At 37.5% G+C, this 22,818-nt stretch overlaps 1 protein-coding gene across 3 annotated transcripts in view; it reads left to right on the top strand.

Annotated features, from left to right (window-relative positions):
* Window positions 1–22,582, top strand: part of rhbdl3 (rhomboid, veinlet-like 3 (Drosophila)) — an 86,105-nt gene extending 63,523 nt beyond the window's left edge. For all 3 annotated transcript variants that reach the window (XM_052140287.1, XM_052140288.1, XM_052140289.1), the window contains 6 exons: window positions 789–1,013; window positions 3,252–3,400; window positions 12,935–13,047; window positions 15,802–15,902; window positions 20,225–20,285; window positions 20,624–22,582. In XM_052140287.1, coding sequence (XP_051996247.1) covers window positions 789–1,013; window positions 3,252–3,400; window positions 12,935–13,047; window positions 15,802–15,902; window positions 20,225–20,285; window positions 20,624–20,895 — 921 coding nt within the window. In that variant the 3' untranslated portion in view covers window positions 20,896–22,582. The remainder of the gene's footprint in view (window positions 1–788; window positions 1,014–3,251; window positions 3,401–12,934; window positions 13,048–15,801; window positions 15,903–20,224; window positions 20,286–20,623) is intronic.
* The last annotated feature ends 236 nt before the right edge of the window (window positions 22,583–22,818 follow it).

Below are 22,818 nucleotides of genomic sequence, written 5' to 3'. Positions count from 1 at the left end.
ATGAAAAGGTAAGTATTATAATGTATTATAATTGTGGTTATAATTATTTATGAGAAGTTATAACAAATTATAAGGTGTATTATGATATTTTACTAATTCATAATAATGCTTTTACAATGCATTATAAATATGGGCTTCATAGAAAGTGTTACCAGAAAATTATACATGCATATTTGTGTTTAGATACTTATGAAGACAATAACAGAATTATCTTGCAAGAGGGTTTAACATCATATTCCGAGACAGCTGCGCTAAGACTTGGGGATGAGTGTGGAATCTTTAATTAGTTGCTAAGTGACGACAGTGGCATTCTGTCTGTGGAAGAGGAAGGGGGTGTGGGATGGAGTGCACTGTCACAGACAAATAAACGGATCATAGAGGAACAGCCTCATGGTTGTTTCTAAATTAACTAGGGGGAGATTAAGTCACAGACTTTGAATGAATAACATCCATCGAGATTATGAAGGATTAGAGAGAATGTCCTGACATATAAAAATAAAAGTCCTCAAAATGACAGCCCGTATTAATGAAACATAACATTTTCCAGTTAAAACCCTGGCTCAAACATAATTTTAAAGTGTTTACGTGTGTAACATGGAAACAAATTGAGGGTTTCAGTGCTTAATGGGCATATTTATACAGCGAGATATTGCAAAAACAGACCTAAAAAGAGACTAAGGGAGTATCAATATTAATTGATTATCATTGATTTAATGATATTTGATTTCTAAACATACACTAAATAATTATTAAACTTATTACTTTCTCTTGTGTGGCATTTTTTCCAGATGAGCAACAAACGTTCAAACAGTTTCCGTCGAGCAATCCTGCAGGGGAGTCGGCAGCTCCGGAACTCTACGCTGAGAGAGGAAGTGGGCTTGGGTCTGTCTCGAAGACTTGTGCGCCACGTCGCCTACGAGACGTTGCCCAGAGAGGTGGACCGCAAGTGGTACTTTGACAGTTACACCTACTGTCCACCACCATGGCTAATGATGGTCATCACTATAGCAGAGGTTAGACTGGCCTAAATTATTTGATTTTGAGTTTCTTAAAGGTGAAGTGGGTATTTTTTAAATGATTAAATATATTCTAAAGGTATTAATCATCGATGCTAGCAAGAGAAAGTCATGGGTTTGGTTCACAGGTACACCTGTAAAAACAATGTCCATAATTTTAACAATAAAAGACTGTAAAAATGCTACAGTAAAAACTTTCATTTGGTTAACAGTTTTTAAAATGACATTTTTTATATATATTTAAAAAGACAATAGATATGGTTTTATGGTAAAATATTGTAAAAAATAAACATTTTTAGATGTAAAATTATTAACTTCCTGTATAATTAAAGGTAAAAATTTATATTATGGTTAACAAGAGAGTACTTGGCGTTTTTATAGTTATGTTATGTTTCTTCTTATTTTTAATATCAGTTATACTTTAGGGTGTACTGTTTGATGTAGTTTAGTTAGTGTTTATTGTATTGTTTTAATTTCACATGTGTTACACTGATGGTATTGAGTGTTTGTGTGAGTGACACTGAGCACGCTCTCTACAGGTTTATTGGTCATTGCTCCTGGAAGGGCCATTATTGATAAACTTCATGTCATCATGTGCCCTTCTGTAATTACTATGGTGATTAACAATACATTATAAAGTAAAAATTGGATTTTTACAGTTTCAGAAGATTAATATATTAAGTTTATAATTTAATAATATAAACGATGGTACTGCACTGTATAATATACTGTAAAAACAACCGTTTTAAACTGTAAAATTTACAGGTTTTCTGTAAAGTTGTTTACCTTTTTACTGTATTTTTTACATAATTGCATTATGATACACATTACACAGCTGACAAACAGGATTTCTTTTTACAGTGTAATGCATGTACTGATAAAATGTATAGCTTGAATGCTCTTTTAGGCACTGTGGACAAAAGCACCTGCCAAATGATTAACATTAAATGTACATCCTTCTAGCCCAATGTTCAGAGTAAACTATAAGTAAGTCATTGGTAGGTTGATTCCCCGAAAAATGTAAACTCTGTGGTCAAAACATTGCTCTGTTTGTTTGAGTACCCCGACCATGACACAGCACCATTTTCTCAGCCAATGATGTGAGTGTGGGGCGGGGATAGGGTTGGAAACCAAGAACCGGTATTGGTTCAGAACTGGATCCATTTTAAAGGGTGATGTTAGTAAAGTTTTTTGCACCAAAACTTTTACAATATTAATTTAATAATATATGATAATTTTCCACCCTGTCTCTGCCCTATGTCTGAAACACTTGGTTTTGGCCTAAGCGCCTCCTTTAAACTCCAATGTAAATGCATACTACTATTATTGGCTAACAACGTGCAGCGCCTCGAATACAGCCATATTTAAAAGAAGAGAACAAGAAGAGAATGAACAAGCTCCACAACATTATAAAACTAAATTTCAGGGTTTACACATAACGCACATCCAACACATTGCATCCGAATATAATAAACTGTTCAAGCACAGCTGCAACCTAAACTATGAAACAGTCATGACATTTGAAATAGTGAATGAAACTGTTCACTCACGGTTTTGGAAATGGGTCCAATAGTGTTTTTAATTGACCCATACAGTTCCTTTGCAAAGCCTAATTAGCTAGTTAGCCGTTATTATGATTGCTTTACAAGACTTCCATGCTGAAATGAGCCTGAAATACATACAATCCACGCTGAAAAATGCTGAAGACACATTCACACAATGCACATACATAGTCCAAAGCATGGTGACAGACTACCATGCCTACACTGAGGCGCACATCGCTGGAAACGCATCAAAATGGTCAAAGATGTCCATCTAGTTCAAGTTTGCATACACCAACAGTTAAAAATAGCACTGAAGGGTGCAAGAACACATCCAGGACTCATTGTTTTGGTCAAAACAGCAAGAGTCAAAACAGCTGAATGAGTTGTATGAGGCATTTTTGCAGCTTAGTTTCAATAAATGCTTTTATTGCATTGGGGATTATGTTTTTATAGTAGAATGACCTCTTAAATGTCAAAATATCAAAGAAAATTGTATTCCTCATGACCCCTTAAAAAGAAAATATTTTCTGTTTCAATTTTAAACCAATTTTAAAACAGGCATTATGTTTGCACGCTTCACCTTTAAAAAGCTAATATACATACTAGATTGCACTTTCCTGTAGTAGATAACATAAGTCTCCAAAAGATTGTATCTACGTTTTGAAAGTGTTATGTACGTTTTCTTCTTTAGGTTATTGTCTTCATGTATTACGGACTGCAGCTAAACCGCTGGGTTCTACAAGTGTCATCCCCATACTTCCTGAAGGGCCCACTGCCATACCACCCACAGCTCAGAGCTCAGGCCTGGCGCTACCTTAGTTACATTTTCATGCACACTGGGTAAGTGATGCACAGCCAAGGGTTATGATCGGTGGAAGCCTTATGTGTATAAGATCCAATGTTTAGATCCAATTTATTTTTTACTAAAGGCACTCAGGAAATATCCAAGTTTTGCATGCTGGCTCTCTCAAAGCCACACACACACACAATGCTCACATTGTCAAATCCTTAGGTCATTTATTAAGATATACAAATAATTCTGGTTGTTGTTCAACCCGTAAATCAGTTGTGATTTACATTTGTTTTGAAGTAAAAGTCTCTGGCTCACTAGCCCTTCATGGTTCATGAAGTTTGATTTACACTTTTTTATGATAAGGGTATTCTCATCAGCCGTGTTTGCTGTTTTTTTATTGCACTTTTTCTCTGTTACAATTCAAAGAGAGTTATTTGTGTCTCGAAGCATCCAGAAGTAACACAACCGCATAACGTGGTCCATTGCTGGTACGAATGCTAATTCATACCATTTTTTTATTTTTTTGATAAGCTGTTTCTTGTCTGGGCACACAAAAGACACAAAACTTAACTTATTAAATCAGTTTTTTTAAAGGCATTTTTTCTGACACAGGATCAAAGGTGTCTGTCCATGTTTGATAGAGGGCTTGAATCCCTGTGATGCGTTTTGTTTGCTGTGATCTGTGGGGTTTAATGTGTTCTATTAAACTCAACTACAGAGTAATCTTCCCATTAACCCAGGCTAGTGATCCGCTCTGTCTGCTGCACCAACAGAATCCCAATAAGAGAACAAACACAGACTTTCAGATATACACACACACACTGGCCTTTTCAAAAATCACTCCCTAACCTGGTGTCATCAGCAGCAGTGGGTAGGACGTGACTCATTCTGTAATGTTGTCACAGCGATGCAGAATTAAACACCATATGAGGCCATTCAGAAGGGGAAAGTATGTTTATTTGCCCAGCAGTTCCATGAAACATCATTTTGTAGTAAATTTGAGAAGAAACAGAGGTGTTCCATTTGCTTTATCTACTAAAGTTTTTACAGTGCTTTTCTATACCCTCTGCATATGATCCTATTTGTAATCTGGTGGATAAGGCTGTTTGTTAAGGTCAATAAGAACATGAGTTTGTTGAGCTGTGTTTTTGAAAATGCTTTGTTTTGAGTAACATAACCCCCCAAGTGTGTATAAACCCAAAGTATATTTTATTTATTAATTTTGCAAAATCAGCACCAACGCATTCATTTCTGGCGATTTTAGGAGCATCATTTGAACATTTTCTTTAGTAGCCTATATATATATATATTGTTGCATTAATAAATAGGCTAAAACGTCTCGGTTACTGTCGTAACATCCGTTCCCTGATGGAGGAAACGAGACGTTGTGTTGTAACACTCTTGTTTTGGTCACATACTAAATGAAGGGGATCCATTCTTCCAAGAGTAGAGTTAATTGTATTTATGTTTTTGTGAGATAACCCAAACTACATAGATACACTCACCTAAAGGATTATTAGGAACACCTGTTCAATTTCTCATTAATGCAATTATCTAATCAACCAATCAAATGGCAGTTGCTTCAATGCATTTAGGGGTGTGGTCCTGGTCAAGACAATCTCCTGAACTCCAAACTGAATGTCAGAATGGGAAAGAAAGGTGATTTAAGCAATTTTGAGCGTGGCATGGTTGTTGGTGCCAGACGGGCCGGTCTGAGTATTTCACAATCTGCTCAGTTACTGGGATTTTCACGCACAACCATTTCTAGGGTTTACAAAGAATGGTGTGAAAAGGGAAAAACATCCAGTATGCGGCAGTCCTGTGGGCGAAAATGCCTTGTTGATGCTAGAGGTCAGAGGAGAATGGGCCGACTGATTCAAGCTGATAGAAGAGCAACTTTGCCTGAAATAACCACTCGTTACAACCGAGGTATGCAGGAAAGCATTTGTGAAGCCACAACACGCACAACCTTGAGGCGGATGGGCTACAACAGCAGAAGACCCCACCGGGTACCACTCATCTCCACTACAAATAGGAAAAAGAGGCTACAATTTGCAAGAGCTCACCAAAATTGGACAGTTGAAGACTGGAAAAATGTTGCCTGGTCTGATGAGTCTCGATTTCTGTTGAGACATTCAGATGGTAGAGTCAGAATTTGGGGTAAACAGAATGAGAACATGGATCCATCATGCCTTGTTACCACTGTGCAGGCTGGTGGTGGTGGTGTCATGGTGTGGGGGATGTTTTCTTGGCACACTTTAGGCCCCTTAGTGCCAATTGAGCATCGTTTAAATGCCACGGCCTACCTGAGCATTGTTTCTGACCATGTCCATCCCTTTATGGCCACCATGTACCCATCCTCTGATGGCTACTTCCAGCAGGATAATGCACCATGTCACAAAGATCGAATCATTTCAAATTGGTTTCTTGAACATGACAATGAGTTCACTGTACTAAAATGGCCCCCACAGTCACCAGATCTCAACCCAATAGAGCATCTTTGGGATGTGGTGGAATGGGAGCTTCATGCCCTGGATGTGCATCCCACAAATCTCCATCAACTGCAAGATGCTATCCTATCAATATGGGCCAACATTTTTAAAGAATGCTTTCAGCACCTTGTTGAATCAATGCCACGTAGAATTAAGGCAGTTCTGAAGGGGAAAGGGGGTCAAACACAGTATTAGTATGGTATTCCTAATAATCCTTTAGGTGAGTGTATATACACAACAGCAATATTGTCAGCAAATCATCATATCCAAAGAAAAAGAAAATCATAACTTCATTATGTTAGAACATTTCAGTTCACCACATGTTTGAGTCCAGGCAGAAATATAGTCAATTTCTCACCACACCACAAGCAGTTCAGGTTAGAAGCGAGCGTTTCCAGTATTCCAAAAGTTCATTAGAAGTCCCGGAGTAGAAGTCCAACAAAAAGTGTTTCAAATCATGACCAAGCACCAGTCCGGGTAATCAACAAAGGTGTAGAATCAGAGCACAACATATTCCAGATGAAGTGTCCATATTGAATGAAGCCAAAAGAGAACCCTATTGAGCTGTTGAACCCAAAAGATTCCTCATAATAGGGTTTCTTGCATACGGCTCAGTTGAGCAAACACTCAAAGCCATGCCAGTACCTCTCTAAACACTCTTACTTGTCTCTCTTAAAAGGATAGCCCTTCCCAAAGAAACCTCCATAGCTCCCCCTTGAGGTGGGGAGTAGAATTACAGCACAAGAAATGGAACATTCTTTCAGAACTGTTACAGTGTAGATGTACGTCGGGTGCTTCCCCATAGCCCTGAGGTGGGGGAAGGACATGTGTCCAGTATGGGAGCGCCTTTTCTCTCTAAGTCTTTCTTGCCACTTAGAAATTAGAATCGGCTGGGGCCCTAAATGCTCATAAAATGTGCTGGGGAAGGCATTCTTTCTGTTCCTATTCTTTCAGGGGGAAAAGACCCCGTGGAGGAGGGTATGAAAGTGCCGGATACGTCATATAGGCCCACCAGGACACACGTGGGAGTGGTCCGGTGGTAGGTCCGACCCTTCGTGGGGGAGGAGTTTTTTACAAGCACAGCAGCCGAGCAGAGGAGACTTTGCCAAGGGAGATGCGTGTCTACCAAAACAGAGAAGGGAGAATACACACAGGAGGCCACTAGGGTAGCCGAGACCTGTGGAGCACTTACCCCAGTACAGGGCCTGTTAGCACATGTACTGGGTCTGACTACGGATACCTCCGCTGAATTTGTGAGTCAGAGGGCTTGGAGGAAGAGCACCCAGGGTTCACAAGTCGGGAACACGCATGGGAGAAAGAGCACATGGCTTCACCTACCTTGGAGGGGAAAGGCGCTATGCACAAGCGATACACTCGGCCAGCTGTCCATGTAACGAAACTTACCGGCTCGTACCTGAAAGAACACGGGATGAGACCAGCTCAACCCAGAGATTGTAGAATCTCGCAAAGGTATTGGGTGTTGTCCAGCCCGCTGCCCTACAGATGTCTACTAGAGAGATGCCATTGGTCAGTGCCCACGAGGATTCCACACTTCTCGTGGAGCGTGCTCAAACTCGCAAGGGGGTGGGCACGGACTGAACCTGGTATGCGAGCACTATGGCATCCCCGATCCAGTGGGCAAGTCTTTGTTTGGAGACAGCGTTCCCTTTCCGCTGTCCGCCAAAGCAGACAAAGAGCTGTTAAGAGTGTCTAAAGCTCTGCATGCGGTCCAAGTAGATGCCGTGCAGAGAAGGAGAAAGCCACTGATACGTGCCGTAGATCCAACAGCAACGCTCTGCAGAGGGGAGTGGAACAGAAGTGATCTCAGCTCGCTGAACGCACAACCGCTCGGCTCCGAAGAAGAAATCTGAATGAACAGATGCACGATTCCCTCCTTTTATACACGTATGTCCGGGGGAGGGACATGCAAATTCTGTCTGCCAAATTCTCATTGGCCTTTTCTCAAGTTCAGAGGTAACAGAGGCCCTCAAGAAAGTCCCATAGTGTTGCTTCATTCGACACAGGGTCGAGTGTGCGACAGACGGGGAACTGTAATTTAACGTGTTCACCCAGATATGTCGTTATTAAGAACCAAACTAATTTCCGCTGCATGGACATTATTTGTTACAGTTTTCTGTGTATTGCTGAAAGTGATAGAATTAGAGCAGTTTATGAAGTGGTCAAAGTGTCAGGAAAAACTGAACTAACCCCAGTTCGAGCATTTCACAACTTCGATATTATCACAATTACTACAAATTGCCAGTCCATAATCTCAGAATAAGACTTTTTTAAGATTATGGAAAAGCTCTTTGTTCATTTTATGAAGCCCTAATTTCTGCTTTTCAGTTTTCAACTAGAAAGTTAAGGTTATTGTAGACTTTCTTTAACATTCCCACATTTCTATGTTACACAGTTGTTTTGATAGAATCCTTATTAGCAACTCCATATAATATGGAGTTGTGGTTTCCTTATCTGTGTGCACACTACTGTACATCACCATTCTGACAAGGATTTAAAAGTTTAATGTGTGATCACTGCTGATATGTTGTTAGTTGGTTTAATTTAAACCAATAACGCATTCAATTCTTCCAGTAATTAAGATGATTGGTGGTTAAATGAAAGCCCAGATCTTAACGCTTTCCCGGTCCGACGTGCCGCACTCGACCCACGGTGTGTTTCAGAGGTTTATGTTTTTGAAAGATAAAACTCCAAAAAAAAAAAAGTAAACATAATACATATATTTGGAAAGCTGAGATACTCGTGATTCGAACGATGTAAACCTTTTAAGATACAATCACAACAGCAGGTACAATCTATATCTTTGTCAGACCACCAACATATAAACAACCAAAAACAAAATTTAGGCAACTCACCTATGAAGCCTCATAGTAGTCCACTGAGCCATAACTTCCCGACAAAAACGGTGTTGTTTCATTGTCAAATGTCCAAACGATCAAATCAAGTAAAATGTTTAGTCCAAATCACATTATTACATCAATAAATATCCACAGACTCTTGTTGCATCATTTCAAAGCACCTGGCAGCTGTGCCTAATCTTTCACATATTATCGGTAATAACTTCAGTTCAGATGTAAACATTTCCTATATCCGGTATCAAAATGGAAGCACGCACTCTGACCTTTCGATTGACACCTCATTTGACCCAATAGGAGCTTCCATGTCCTATCCAAAGCCTTCAATACCCAACCACAGTCTGTGTCGAATGTAAGGGCATACCCACTTTCCTTTGTTTACTGATCAAACCAATTACATCGAAGAGTGGAAATGACTGACGCATCGTATAGCCAATGAAATTCTGAAAACAGTGATGCGGCTTTAGTGGAACCATTAGAGCATGATTCTGTTATGCGTGTGCGTAAGCAGCCTCGAGTTTACCGACAGTTTTGCGCCTCCGCGCATAAAGCCATTGGAGAACTGTTTTGGAACTGTTTACACATTTGGCGATTTAAATATGGTGAAACGGACGCGAAAAACAGGATTTTCACCCCAGGATGTGATATAAGAAGGCATTCATTGTCAAAATTCTGAGTTTGGAGATGAAATTTCTGAAAACAATACGGATGATTTGGAGGCAGAGGAAATATGGAGAGATGAGACATGGCTCTGGACAAGTAAGTGTTTTCTTGTGTTTTATAACATATATTACTGTATATTCGAATAAATAAGCTTTAGTTTGAATAATGAACACATTTTGTAATTACCCTTTGTCGTGTGTTTCCTCAGTGAGTGTTTGAACCGTTTGTGCGTGTTTTTTGTATTTGTATGTGCGTGTGTGAGGTTTTAGTTTATTGTTTGTTTCAGATCTATTGACATGCTATATAGATGTTTTGTATATTTACTGTAAAATATATATATATATATATATATATATATATATATATATATATATATATATATAAATGGACGCAATATATATATATATATATATATATATATATATATATATATATATATATATATATATATATATATATATATATATACATATATATATATATATATATATATATATATATATATATATATATATATATATATATATAAATATAAGTTGAAAATAAGAATATATGTTGTGTTTGAGAGTCTATTTGTTACAATGCGGGGAGGTGGGGGAGGTGTAGGCCCATCTATTTGTTACAATGCTGAATTGATGGGGGAGGTGTAGGCCCATCTCTTTGTTCCATAGTACATTGGCAAAGTATACAGTATTTACAGTAAATATACATACAATAATGCATATTTACACACTCGAAAAGAAAAACTATATATATATATATATATATATATATATATATATATATATATATATATATATATAATACAGAAAAGATGGAAAAGTTGTGTCTAGCTTTGTAAATTACATTTATTTATTCTCCCCCACTCAGCAAGCGGCCACATAAAGTGGAGCAGCAGGACAGCACCTCATCAAGAGAGGAGGGCTTTCAGAGAGACCCTTGCTGAGGAGCTGGCAGAGTTGGGGTCTCACTCCACAGCCAGACCCGTATCTCCTGCTCCACGAAGAGCAGATCACAGGCCGTTGCACATCACCAAATCTTGCACCGCTGGTCGTCTGAAGTGCAGGCAGTGTCATGCAAAGACACCAGTGAAGTACTCTTCCTGTGTTCTGCCTTTGTGCTTTGTACCCAAATGTGACTGCTACAATGACTGGCATGTTGCTAGAAACATGTACAATTTTATAATGGTTTGTAAATACTTTGTGTAAAAATTCATGTAAATAGTTTGTTGTGTATTTTTTATATAAACAAATTGTCCACCATAGCACTAGTTTTGACTCTTTTATATGCACAACATTTAGTTTCAAGAAGGGAAAAGGCACTCTAATGTGTTTATGCATCAGTTACTCTGTGTCAGCAAAACTAATAGTGGATCTGGATATGGAATATGATAGCTCTAAGTGTCATCTTTCATTAGAGCCCAAAATTATGACTGTACGTTGAAGCGTTCAAAAGTAGGAGCCTTTTGGTCCTAGGTTACCAAAGGGTCCTTTTGGAGTATCCAAAAGGCACTTTTGTAAAACGCCTGGGTGTACCCTTAGAAAAACATGTGTAAAATATTCATTTTTTATGGTATTGTTCTAAAATTTGAACTTGGACTAGGTAAGGCTTCATGCTGTGATCCCATTGTGTTCTCAAGCTAATAGCTACAAGTTATAGTCATCTGCAGGCATCTGTATGCAAAAAAAATTTCAGGCGGAAAAAAAAAAACTTCTATTTCATTGTGTTCAAACTTCTATTACTCAGAATCAGTAGCACTTACTGTAATTCTGACTGCTGGGGAAAAAACTTCAGAGTGTCCCCTTTCAAATGTGACCAAAACCATGCATGTACTCCAAAAGGTTCAAGAACAGCTTTAAATTTACTTTGGGTATGCCTTGATTAGGCATTTTAGGCTAATTTTACAGGATTGGGTTAACAAGAGCATTTATCAATAATGAAAACACTTCTGTAAATTGAATGTATTACAAAAACTGTTCTCTGTTAATGAAATCTAACAGTCATGTGAAGTCACTCACTGTGCCTGTTTAGATTAGCAGATGTTCTTGGATACATCACTGGCATCTGGAAGTTGGTGAGTGCATTTGGGTGGTTTAGTAATTAAATGGTTTTCTCCCTTTTGATTTACAGCACAACTGTAAAGTGTTAACCCACTGAAGAAATGTTTTACTTTCATTCACCAAAGTGGCATTCAACTGATCACTAAGTATAGTCCGGACATTACTGATGTAAAAAACAGCACCATCACTTAATTATTTATTATATATAAGTCATTTTTGATCAACTCTAGACAGGCACCATTTCCAGAAGCCATTACTCCAACACCTTATCCTTGAGTAATCATGCTAAATTGCTAATTTGGTTCTATAAAATAACTTGCCATTATATCAAACACAGCTGAAAGCTATTTGGGTAATTAAATTAAGCTTAACATTGTCTTTGTGTTGCCACAGTATGCAATAGACTGGCAAGTCTTAATGTCAATATTAGGTAAAAAATGGCAAAAAAAAAAAAAATAGCTTTCTCTAAAAACTTATCAGTCAATCATTGTTTTGAGGATTGAAGGCTATACAATGTTTGAAATTGCCAACAAACTGAATATTTCATAAAAAGGTGTACACTACAGTCTTCAAAGACAAAGGACAACTGATTCTAACAAGCACAGAAAGAGATGTGGAAGGCCAAATTTACAACTAAACAAGAGGATAAGTACATCAGAGTCTCTAGTTTGAGAAATAGACACCTTGCATGTCATCAGCTGACAGCTTCATTTAATTCTACCCGCTCAACACTAGTTTCATGTACAGCAGTAAAGAGAAGACTCAGGGGTGCAGGCCTTATGGGAAGAATTGTAAAGAAAAATCCACTTTTGAAACAGAAAAACAAAAAGAAAAGGTTAGAGTGGACAAAGAAACACAGACATTGGACAACAGATAATTGGAAAAGAGTGTTATGGATCTTGACCCCATTGAGCCTTTGTGGGATCAGCTAGACTGTAAGGTGCGTGAGAAGTGCCCGACAAGACAGTCACATCTATGGCAAGTGCTACAGGAAGCTTGGGGTGAAATTTCACCTGAGTATCTGGACAAACTGACAGCTAGAATGCCATGGATTTACAAAGCTGTCATTGCTGCATGTGGAGGATTTTTTAATGAGAACTCTGAAGTAGTTTAAGTAATTTTTTTCAAAATTATAATAGTAATTTTTCATGTTATTAATGTCCTGACTATACATTGTGATCAGTTGAATGCCACTTTGGTGATTAAAAACCATAAGAGCAAAATCTGTACATTACTTTTGGCTGCCAGTGTAAGTACAGAGTAATACCAATGACAAGTAGCTAATTATACTGAGCATATACTATTATAATATAATAGTACACTATTACTATTACTCACACTTGGGGTTAGGAATTTGAACATGATTTTTTGACTTGGACCAGTTAGCAAGAAACCACCTAGAACACGCTAGCAACTCCCTATCAAAAAGTGATTAATTCCCTTCCTCAAACATGTATGTAACTGTACTCTAATGAGTGTTGTATATGTTTCAGAATTGAACACCTGGGTCTAAACATGGCCATGCAGCTGTTGGTGGGCGTGCCTTTAGAGATGGTGCATGGTGCTGTGAGAATCGGCCTGGTGTATGTGTGCGGCGTGCTGGCAGGTGAGTCAAACTCAGCATATATTTCTGAGTTCACATATTTAGGTGTTGTACAGTATGTGGATCTATACCAAAGTTGCTTTATACCAAGCACACTGGCCTGATGAAAAATACCACACAAATTGAGTATCCTCCAGGTAAATAATTTTGTGTATACTCCCTGACAGATGTCACATTAGAGCTAAAATTGCTATGTTTGGTGTATATGATCATGCACTTGTATTCATTTTCTTGTGATTTCCTGGTTTGAAGTATTGTCATTTGATTTTGTCAAAATGGTATGCTGATAGATGCTAAAAGCACTCAAGATGCTACAAACAGCTTTTCTGTCATTATAAAACCAGCCCAAAAGCCTGGAACTCCAACTGAGAGAAACAGAAATATAAAACAGAAAATGGGTAGGATGTGAGGAAACAGAGAGACAAACAGGGAGGGGGCGTTACTGAAGGAAAGACAAAGAAATGGAAAAGGACAGAAGAGGGAGAGGGACGCTTTCCAGCATTTTCCATCAACTGAAGGATTTGATTTGAAGTGGAAATGTCATTTCATTCCCCATGATGACATTTGCAGCTAATATCATTGACCACGTTTACATGCACTTTAGAAAATGGTTTATTAGAGTGTTATTGCAAAATGCAGCCTTCTGAAACATCTTGTAAACTAGACACCTGATTCCTTATGGCATTTATGCGATTTAGAGAAATCGGTTTAACCTAGGTTTCTCCTGGAGAATGCGGCTTAATGTGGCCATGTAAATGCATAAGCAGTGGTTTTTGAGGAGTGTGCATGTGCATGAACAGACCAGATAACAAACGTCATAGAATGGAGCCCAACAACAAGTCAACACAGGAAAGAATTCAACATTTCTAGGAGTACAGTGGGAAAATCACATACACTAATGTAAACTATACCCATATATACACACCAATGTAACATATTGATTGTCCTTCAAGTTCACATATATGTGCTTGTACATTGGGAAACCCCACTATTGCAGCACAGTTTCACTGCTGGAAACAAAAACAGCATCAACTCTGGAAATGAGTGTGCACAGGCAGAAAAATCAGCTGCAGATGTTATACACAGACAGGCAGTTTAACCCCAGTACTCACTTTACAGCAGCTCAGACCTACTGCAAGAATATTAGTCACACATTTCTGGAATATTCTAGAAAAGACTCCACTAAGAAGCTACAATGACAAAGGCTGTTTGTAGAGCTTGTAAGGTAAATATACAGATTTGGCTGTGTTCGTAAAGCTAATATTGTACAAAACTAGGCATCTTTATAAATATCAGAAATCATGGATTCTGGTATGGAATTGACTGACTGATAGAAATCAACAGAAGCAAGTAGATTATCAGAGAAATGTCTAGTCTGATAACAGAGTTACAAGTTGGCTGGTAACTTTAAAATGAACTGCAATATAATGCATGGATTACGTTAAACTGTATGAATTATAATAGCTCCCTTTCTATCTATATATATATATATATATATATATATATATATATATATATATATATATATATATATAGTCAGTATACTGAAAGTGTCCCGGGGGCCTGGGTGACTCAGTGGTAAAGACGCTGGCTACCACCCCTGGAGTTCGCTAGTTCAAATCTCAGGGCGTGCTGAGTGACTCCAGCCAGGTCTTCTAAGCAACCAAATTGGCCCGGTTGCTAGGTAGATTCACATGGGGTAACCTCCTCGTGATCGCTATAATGTGGTTCACTCTGGGGCAAGTGGTGCATGGTGAGTTGTGCGGGGATGCCGCGGTGGATGGAGTGAAGCTTCCACACATGCTAAAGTATATCTCTATGGTAATGCGCTCATCAAGCCATGTGATAAGATGCGTGGGTTGACGGTCTCAGACGCGGAGGCAGCTGAGATTCATCCTCCGCCACCCGGATTGAGGCGAGTCGTTACACCACCACAGGACTAAGAACACACTGGGAATTGTGCATTCCCAATTTGGGAGAAAAAGTCAAAAATCCTAAAAAATAAAACAAAGTTTACTTTCCCAAGAAAGTAAGGTTAGGGGTTAGGTTTAGGGATAGTAATTATTAATTTATACCTAGTAGAACAGTAATGTAAAATAAAGTGAATATAGATGATAAAGTATATATACATGCATGGCCAGTAAATGTTCTCAATTCACTAGCCAATGGCAGGTGTGGCAAAATGTAATTTGGACTCTATATGACTTTCATTCATTTGCAGAACACAAAATTTGGAGACATTTTAAAGAATTTTCAACCTGGTCTTTTTCATGCCATATACATACAATACATTAACCAAATCTTGTTTGTGCATGCACATATTCAAACACGTGCATTGTGGCAGGTTTGAGGTCAGTAATGCCAAATGCAATTGGTTCTAAAATTTCTCATAACCAATCATGATATGCCAATTTACTGTAGAATTTATGGAAGCACAAATAATATTTAAGAGCTATGACAGATGGGAATATTGTCCATTAACAACTCATATTTCATTATTTCTAATCTTATGACTTCAGAAAACTTAACAGAAATAACGTAGTGCACAAGTTGTTTGGACAGCATTTATGATATAATGTACTCAATAATATGACACAAAATGCAGGTCCATTGTTAGCATTCGTAAACAAAAGATTCTTAAAATGATTTTATTTTCTGTTTTCATAGAGAGGGGATGTTGAGGTCTCCAAAGAACAGGAAGATGAGTTCCTAAACATGTTTCTGTGTTCTAGCTGGCATTGTGATTGTTGTCTACAGGTTCATTGGCTGTGTCAGTTACAGACATGACTGCACCTGTAGTCGGTTCATCAGGGGGAGTCTACGCTCTAGTCTCCGCCCACCTCGCCAATGTTGTCATGGTAATAAAAAATAACATTGTTTTTGTATTATCTAGGTTTTGAAAATTGTAGGAAATGTGGGGTTTTGAGTGTTCAATTCTTGCTCTAGAAAATGGGAATTGTTCATCATCAATTATAGATACTGCTTAGAAAAAAGCAACTGCCAACATGTTTACACAAGAAATCAACATGTTGCTTCCATTTGTTAATAAACCCTGAAATCGACCACATTCTGATGAACGTGAAGATAAATAAAATAATTGTGCATAGAGATAAAGTTAATATCACAAACGCCATCCCCATCAGACCTTTTTTTGCATTAATTCAGATGTGATCCTGTGGAAATCAAGTAATCACCTTTTGGAGGCATTGATGATTATTTGGAGGTTGCATTTTGGCTCTAAATTTCATTTTAATATCACTGATGGTTTGGATTAGGGCAGTGGTTCTCAACCAGGAAGGAGCTTAAACGAATAGTTCACCCAAAACTAAAATTATCTCATCATTTACTCGCCCTCATGAGTAAAAAAATTGGCTTGCCGGTCCCCGAACATACTGTTGACTGGTCCTCAGCCAGCTGTGCAGTGGTCCTCTGCGACGCCGGGCAATGGCACAGGACCTCGCCTCCTGACGGACTGCAGTGGGCTCCTCTACCTCCCGGCAGACATCAGCGGCTCCTCTACCTCCCGGCAGACATCAGCGGCTCCTCTACCTCCCGGCAGACATCAGCGGCTCCTCCGCCCTCTGGCGGCCGGCAGCGGCTCCTCCACTACTTGCCTGACGGCAGCAGCTACTTCGTCTCCTGGCGAACCAATCAAGTACCACCGCTGCATCAGCAGCAAGGTTTTTCTGACAATGCATCCCTCCTCCTTCCCAGGTTTTGGCACCAATGTAATGGACTCACACGATGGGCAAGGAGGAGGTGAGAACCAGCTATGCAGTCAATGTAAACTTTTAAAAACAAATAAACAAAACACAACATAAAACTGCTTTCCAGCATAATACAATAAACACACAAACAAGACTGCTACGTGCGTCTCTCTTTCGAACTGGCGTCCCCAGCTCCTTTTTATCCCTCTCCTGGCTGATTGGGCTGATTCAGCACCAGGCATCCATCGTTATTGCCCAGCCACAGCCTCCTCCTCGTCACAGTAGGGCCATTCAATGTAAGTGAATGGGTGACAAAAATGTTATCCATACGACTCCAATGGTTAAATCCATATCTTCAGAAGTGATATGATAGGTGTGGGGGAGAAACTGTGACAAGGCAGGCAAAGAATGAGGATCTAAGTGCAGCTTTAATGCAAACAAAAGATGAACAAAGTTACTCAGAATATAACAAAATGCAGGAAACCAGGCACAGAACATAAAACTGAAAACTGACAAACTAATCGGGGCAAACAAGGGCTTAAATGTACAAAGGAAAAGAAGGAACACCTGGGTTAACAATCAGGGAGAATCAATCAAGGAATAAAACTACAAGGACTACAAAGCTAACACAGGAAACAGGAAACTAAACAAGAATTTCAACATAAAAGCACAAAAACAAAAGACAACAGGGAATACGTGACAGAAACAGATCAATATTTAAGTCATTTATTGCTATAAATTCTTCTCCTTGCCCAGTAGGGAGTGGTATGTATGAAGAATGTGAATCACCAAAAACACAAGAAGAAGAATGTCTGTTTTGAGCTTCAAAATTTTGGCACCCATTCACTTGTTTGGACCAAAAGAGCTGAGAAATTCTTTTAAAAATCTTCATTTGAGTTAAGAAGAAGAAAGAAAGTCATACACATCTGGGATGGCATAAGGGTGAGTAAATGATGAGAGACGTTTCATTTTTGGGTGAACTGTCCCTTTAAGCAAACTTCCAATTATTTAAAATAACTTGTTTTTATAATAAAAATTTATCCACCTTATTCTGCAATGCAGAAGTAAGCAAACAGCTGCATTTCCGGCAAGTGTGTCAAAGTTCAACTTTCATTAACGGCATTGTAAATAACAAGAAGTTTAATAATACCAGAATTTTGTGATATGGGCTTAAAAACCAACGACAGGATGTAAACCACAGGATGTAAAGCAGAATAATATGCAAATTTCTGATAATGTTTTTATATCAGCATTAATTGTAAAAGAATAAGTAGTTAATTCACATGTTGCTGTGTGTTGTATTGAAGAGACGATAAAACAATCTGCTTCTTACTTTACCAAGAGCATCACAATGCAGTATTTTCATGTCTTCATGTAAACCTCCATTCATATTTGTCTGTGAAACATCTGTTGTTGCCTGTATTTATATCCAAAGGTATGTTTCAGTTTCATCAGCCATGCTGAATGCGAGATCTGCATGTCTATTTACTATATAAAGAAAGTGAGAATGTTCTCTGACAAGAAAGGAGAGAAAAATGTGTTTATTATTTTGCCAAAATTAAACAAAATGATGATTGGGATCAATCAATGAAAGTTGAAGATGCATTACAGGAGCAGCTGAATTTATGCTCTCTATTTCCATGTCTAACCAGCTTGTGGCAGACGGAGCTGAGGATTGTCCGTTTCAGTGCCTGATCTCTTGTTCATGCTTTATGTGCAACAATATAGTATTTTTGTATAGCTAAAATAGCTGAAAGTGGCTTACTGGAAGAGGTCAACATTCAAGGTGGATAATGGCAATGCCTTTAGCTACATTGAAAAATAAAGTGGATAAAAGCTCTTAAAACCTCTAAAAAACCTCAATTTTATATATATAAATATACATTTTTTATATAAATATACTATTATATATATATATATATATATATATATATATATATATATATATATATATATATATATATATACATATATAAATTGAGTTCACATTTGAATCTCGATTTTTAGCTAATACCTGTATATGTGTGTTTATATATATATATATATATATATATATATATATATATATATATATATATATATATATATATATATATATATATATATATTAGCAACTCCCCACAACAACTGTTGTTTTTATTGACTGAACGTACAGTTCAGTTCTTAAAACTGCTGGAATCACAAAATTGATCACAATGATGAATTTTAATCTATTTACACTCCTAGTTTTAGTTATTAAATTTTTTTTAAATGAGTAGCTTTGTCATCATAAAAACATTTGTCATTGGTGGCCTTGGAGTCAAAAATGTTGAGAACCATTGGGTTAGGTATAGGGTTAATAAAAAATGCATTAATGTGAAAGGGATAGTTCACCCAAAAATTAAAATTATCTCATAAATTATTCACCCTCATGCCATCCCAGATGTGTATGACTCTCTCTCTCTTCAGCAAAACACATACTCTTCAGCAAAACACATAAGATTTTTAGCTCCAGAAATCACATAAAGGAAACATAAAAGTAATTCATATGACTCCAGTGGTTTAATCCATATCTTCAGAAGCGATATAATAGGTGTTAGTGAGAAACAGATCAGAATTTAAGTCTTTTTTTTACTCCAATTTCACTTTAACATTTAAATGTTAGAGAGAAACATTTGTTGTCTCTGTAGTTGTTCAAACGTATAAGTGTTACTGTTTCAGATGCTATCAATACTTTGATGTTGTATGTTTCAGTGTCTATGCAAACATACAAAATGGTACATGAGATAGAACCACACTTTATATGAATACCTACGAATACTCATGAGATCATGTTGGATAACCAAATTGTGTTTGCTTGGTGTAAACTCAGATTAGATTTTAAACTCTAGATTTTAGCCATACTTATTATGACACAATTTAAACTCAATGTACTCAAACTACAATGTAGTTCATCCTACTCTGCCTCTGACCAATCAAAGCCAAAGTGTTTTTTGCTGTATAATGACATGGTCACTTAATCATTAAATATTAATACACATACAATATTGTTGTCCACAGTTCAGATCAAAAGCACCTTCTGTACTTGCTTAGCATTTCAGAGAGAACGTTTTGTGTCAGCATTGTTACATGACCTGGACTGTGATTACAAATAGTTTGTCCACACAAAAACTGATCTCTCATCAGCTCAAATCAGATATGACTCATTATTTATCATATTAATTGCAAAACAGCAAGACTGACCTTCAGTTAGCTTTGCCATATGTGCTAATGCTGTTGTTGGGTGTTAGCCAGTAGGTCTCTCTTTGCCAGCTCTGATCGTCACATTATCTCTGAAAATGCCACAATATATAACACAGGATATCAAAACCATTTCTATGAAACAGTATGAGAGCAGTCTAAGAAAGAATACTGATGGGATGCTTTCTATTTTACTACCAATATTTGTTTTATTTTCTCCTAATTTTCCTCTCTTTCTCTTTGCCTCTTTACAGAACTGGTCAGGGATGAAATGCCAGTTCAAGCTCTTTCGCATGGCTATGGCTCTGGTGTGCAGTATGTAAACTGTGTTTTTTTATGTTAGTCATGATGAAGATTTTTATGAGAAAGTTATTTGTGCTTGATAATACTCTCAATGGGCAGGGGAAACTTAGTGCTCCCCGATTTGTCATTTTATTAAAAGGGCCACTAAGTATTTTTTTTTTTCTTTTGCCTGACCCAGGCTAATATGTCCAAACCCCAAGTCCACTATTGTATCAGCCAGTGAAACATAAACAAAAAGAAAATGACTTAGTGCTTCTTTAAGTTTGCTGTAGTATGTATGTATGTAATTTATTTATTTAGCTTCTACATGTAGATCCTCAGTGTATGTCTTTAACTTTCTGTGTCTACAGTGAGTGTGGAGTTTGGTCGTGCTGTCTGGCTCCGATTCTATCCTCCAGCCTTCCCGCCATTGCCTAATCCCAGCTTTGTGGCCCATCTGGGGGGAGTGGCAGTGGGCCTTACGCTTGGTGTTGTGATTCTTCAGAACTATGAACAGCGTTTGCAGGAGCAGTCCTTGTTCTGGATCTTCTTCAGTGTCTACACACTCTTTATCCTCTGTGGAATCTTCTGGAACATTTTTGCCTACAATCTATTGGATATCAAGTTACCCCCACCTCCATGAAGCACATATTCTGTGTTTGTATGTGGGAAGCTGTACATTAAAAGGCAGACAAAATATTTGAATGGTTGTGAAAATCATAAATGAAAAACAAATGCTAAATTCCTCACTGCAGTATCCTGCAGCGTTTGTGTTAGTGCCTAAAACATGCCAACGTCTAGCATCATCAAAGTAGCTAAAATGAGAGATCACTACAATGAGCCCAAGTGTACAAGCTACTTTCAGCCTGCTATTTGAGGGCTATCAGAGATAGCACAAGTATTAATTTCAAGATTAAACTGCTGCTGCTGGCTTGTCAACTGTCAGGTTGATTCTGTGTCAGATATTCCCCAGCTCTTAACTGGCACAGGAAGGTTTTGCCAAAAAAAAAAAGAAAAAACATTATAAATAACTGGAAACAAATTTATGAAGGAGAAAGATAAAGAAAAAGACTGTTTTGCAGCCTAATATGGAATATACTTGAATGAGTTACTGTAGTAGTAAAGGTACAATTGAACAGAGACCAAACTCTCTCTGCAAATGATCATTCACATATCTTTTGAATAATGCGCTTTTATCTGAGCTAAGAGAAACTTAGCATTCCCTTACCTTTTCATTGTTGTCAACAAGCCCTGTATGCATCATAATAACTTTATTGCTGCCAGCTCTGAAATTGCACACTTAATTAGATTATTTTAATAGTATTTGATTGTATAATTGAATCACACAGATTAGTTCAAGGGTGGAACAGAAGTGTTATGGAAGTCTCCCGAACAAATACATTGATAAACAGAACAGTAACAAAGCAAAGTCACATCAGTAATAAATGCTGCAGACAACTACATGTAATATGCCATTTAATATAGAGCATATTAGGGTGGTCCATGAAACTATATTAAAAAATTAAATAAACATTTAAGAGAAGTCCAGAAGTCTACATTTATTCTGAAGCCGATTGGGGCATGTTAAGGGATCGCTCGCCCAATGACCCACATTTTTCTCATTATAATCATCAATGCCATAAACAAATAGTTCAGCAAATAGAGATCTCATTGCTGTAAATGGTTACTTAATTACTTAATTGGCTTAGAATTATGTTTAGAAGTATCAAGTGTAAATAAGATATTCTTGGTCAAATTATTGCTGACATAAATAGCTGGAACATTTTATCTTTACTGTTTATGAGACTATGGACAGTAACTGTTAAAGTCTGTTGTTTTTGTCTTAATTAATAAAGTGAAAAAAATTCCTGCAAAATAATCTAGCATTAAAGCTCTTTACCAAACTGATACAATGCCAAAAGGAAGTAGTAGTGCTGAAGTATGGCTGATAGGGAAGGGTTCAGATTAGGGCAGCACGATTATAGAAAAAATAATAATTGTTGATTATTGCCCTTGATATTGTAATAGCAGTTATTAATGTCAATGAAAATATTAAATTACCATGACATCACAAAGTAAGCAACCATGCGGTTCTTCAGAGTAGCAGATTTCAATGGTAGATATGAGCTGCGCTCCAGTTTCTTTTAAGCATCTTTTAAGCATTAAATATTGTTATAATGTTTGTTAATGTTAGGCCAAATAAAAATTATATTAAATGGATATCTATTTATATAGAATAAATACAATTATTTCTAAATTACTGCTTAAATTATTAGTCTACCAACAGTAAATAATATGACATTCAATATTCAGTCTTATTAACGGACGATTTAAATTGACCAAGTTACTTACTGAGCCTTTCAGTGAGCCCTTTAGTGGCGAGACAGAGACCATTCATCCCGTTAGATCTTCAGTGGTGATCTTGTTCATGTAAGATCATCGTTAGTTCATTTTGGCCTTTGGAAATTAAAAACAGTCATTTGCGTACAGAGTTTGTGTTATTTGTGAAAATGTTAAATCTACCAGCTGCGTGGCAAATGGGTCTTATTAGAGCAGATGTGATAAC

The sequence above is a fragment of the Xyrauchen texanus genome, chromosome 13 (genome assembly GCF_025860055.1).
Source record: "Xyrauchen texanus isolate HMW12.3.18 chromosome 13, RBS_HiC_50CHRs, whole genome shotgun sequence".
Classification (NCBI taxonomy): domain Eukaryota; kingdom Metazoa; phylum Chordata; class Actinopteri; order Cypriniformes; family Catostomidae; genus Xyrauchen; species Xyrauchen texanus.
Note: the sequence above shows the minus strand (reverse complement) of the source record. Positions and strands in the feature narration are given on the sequence as shown.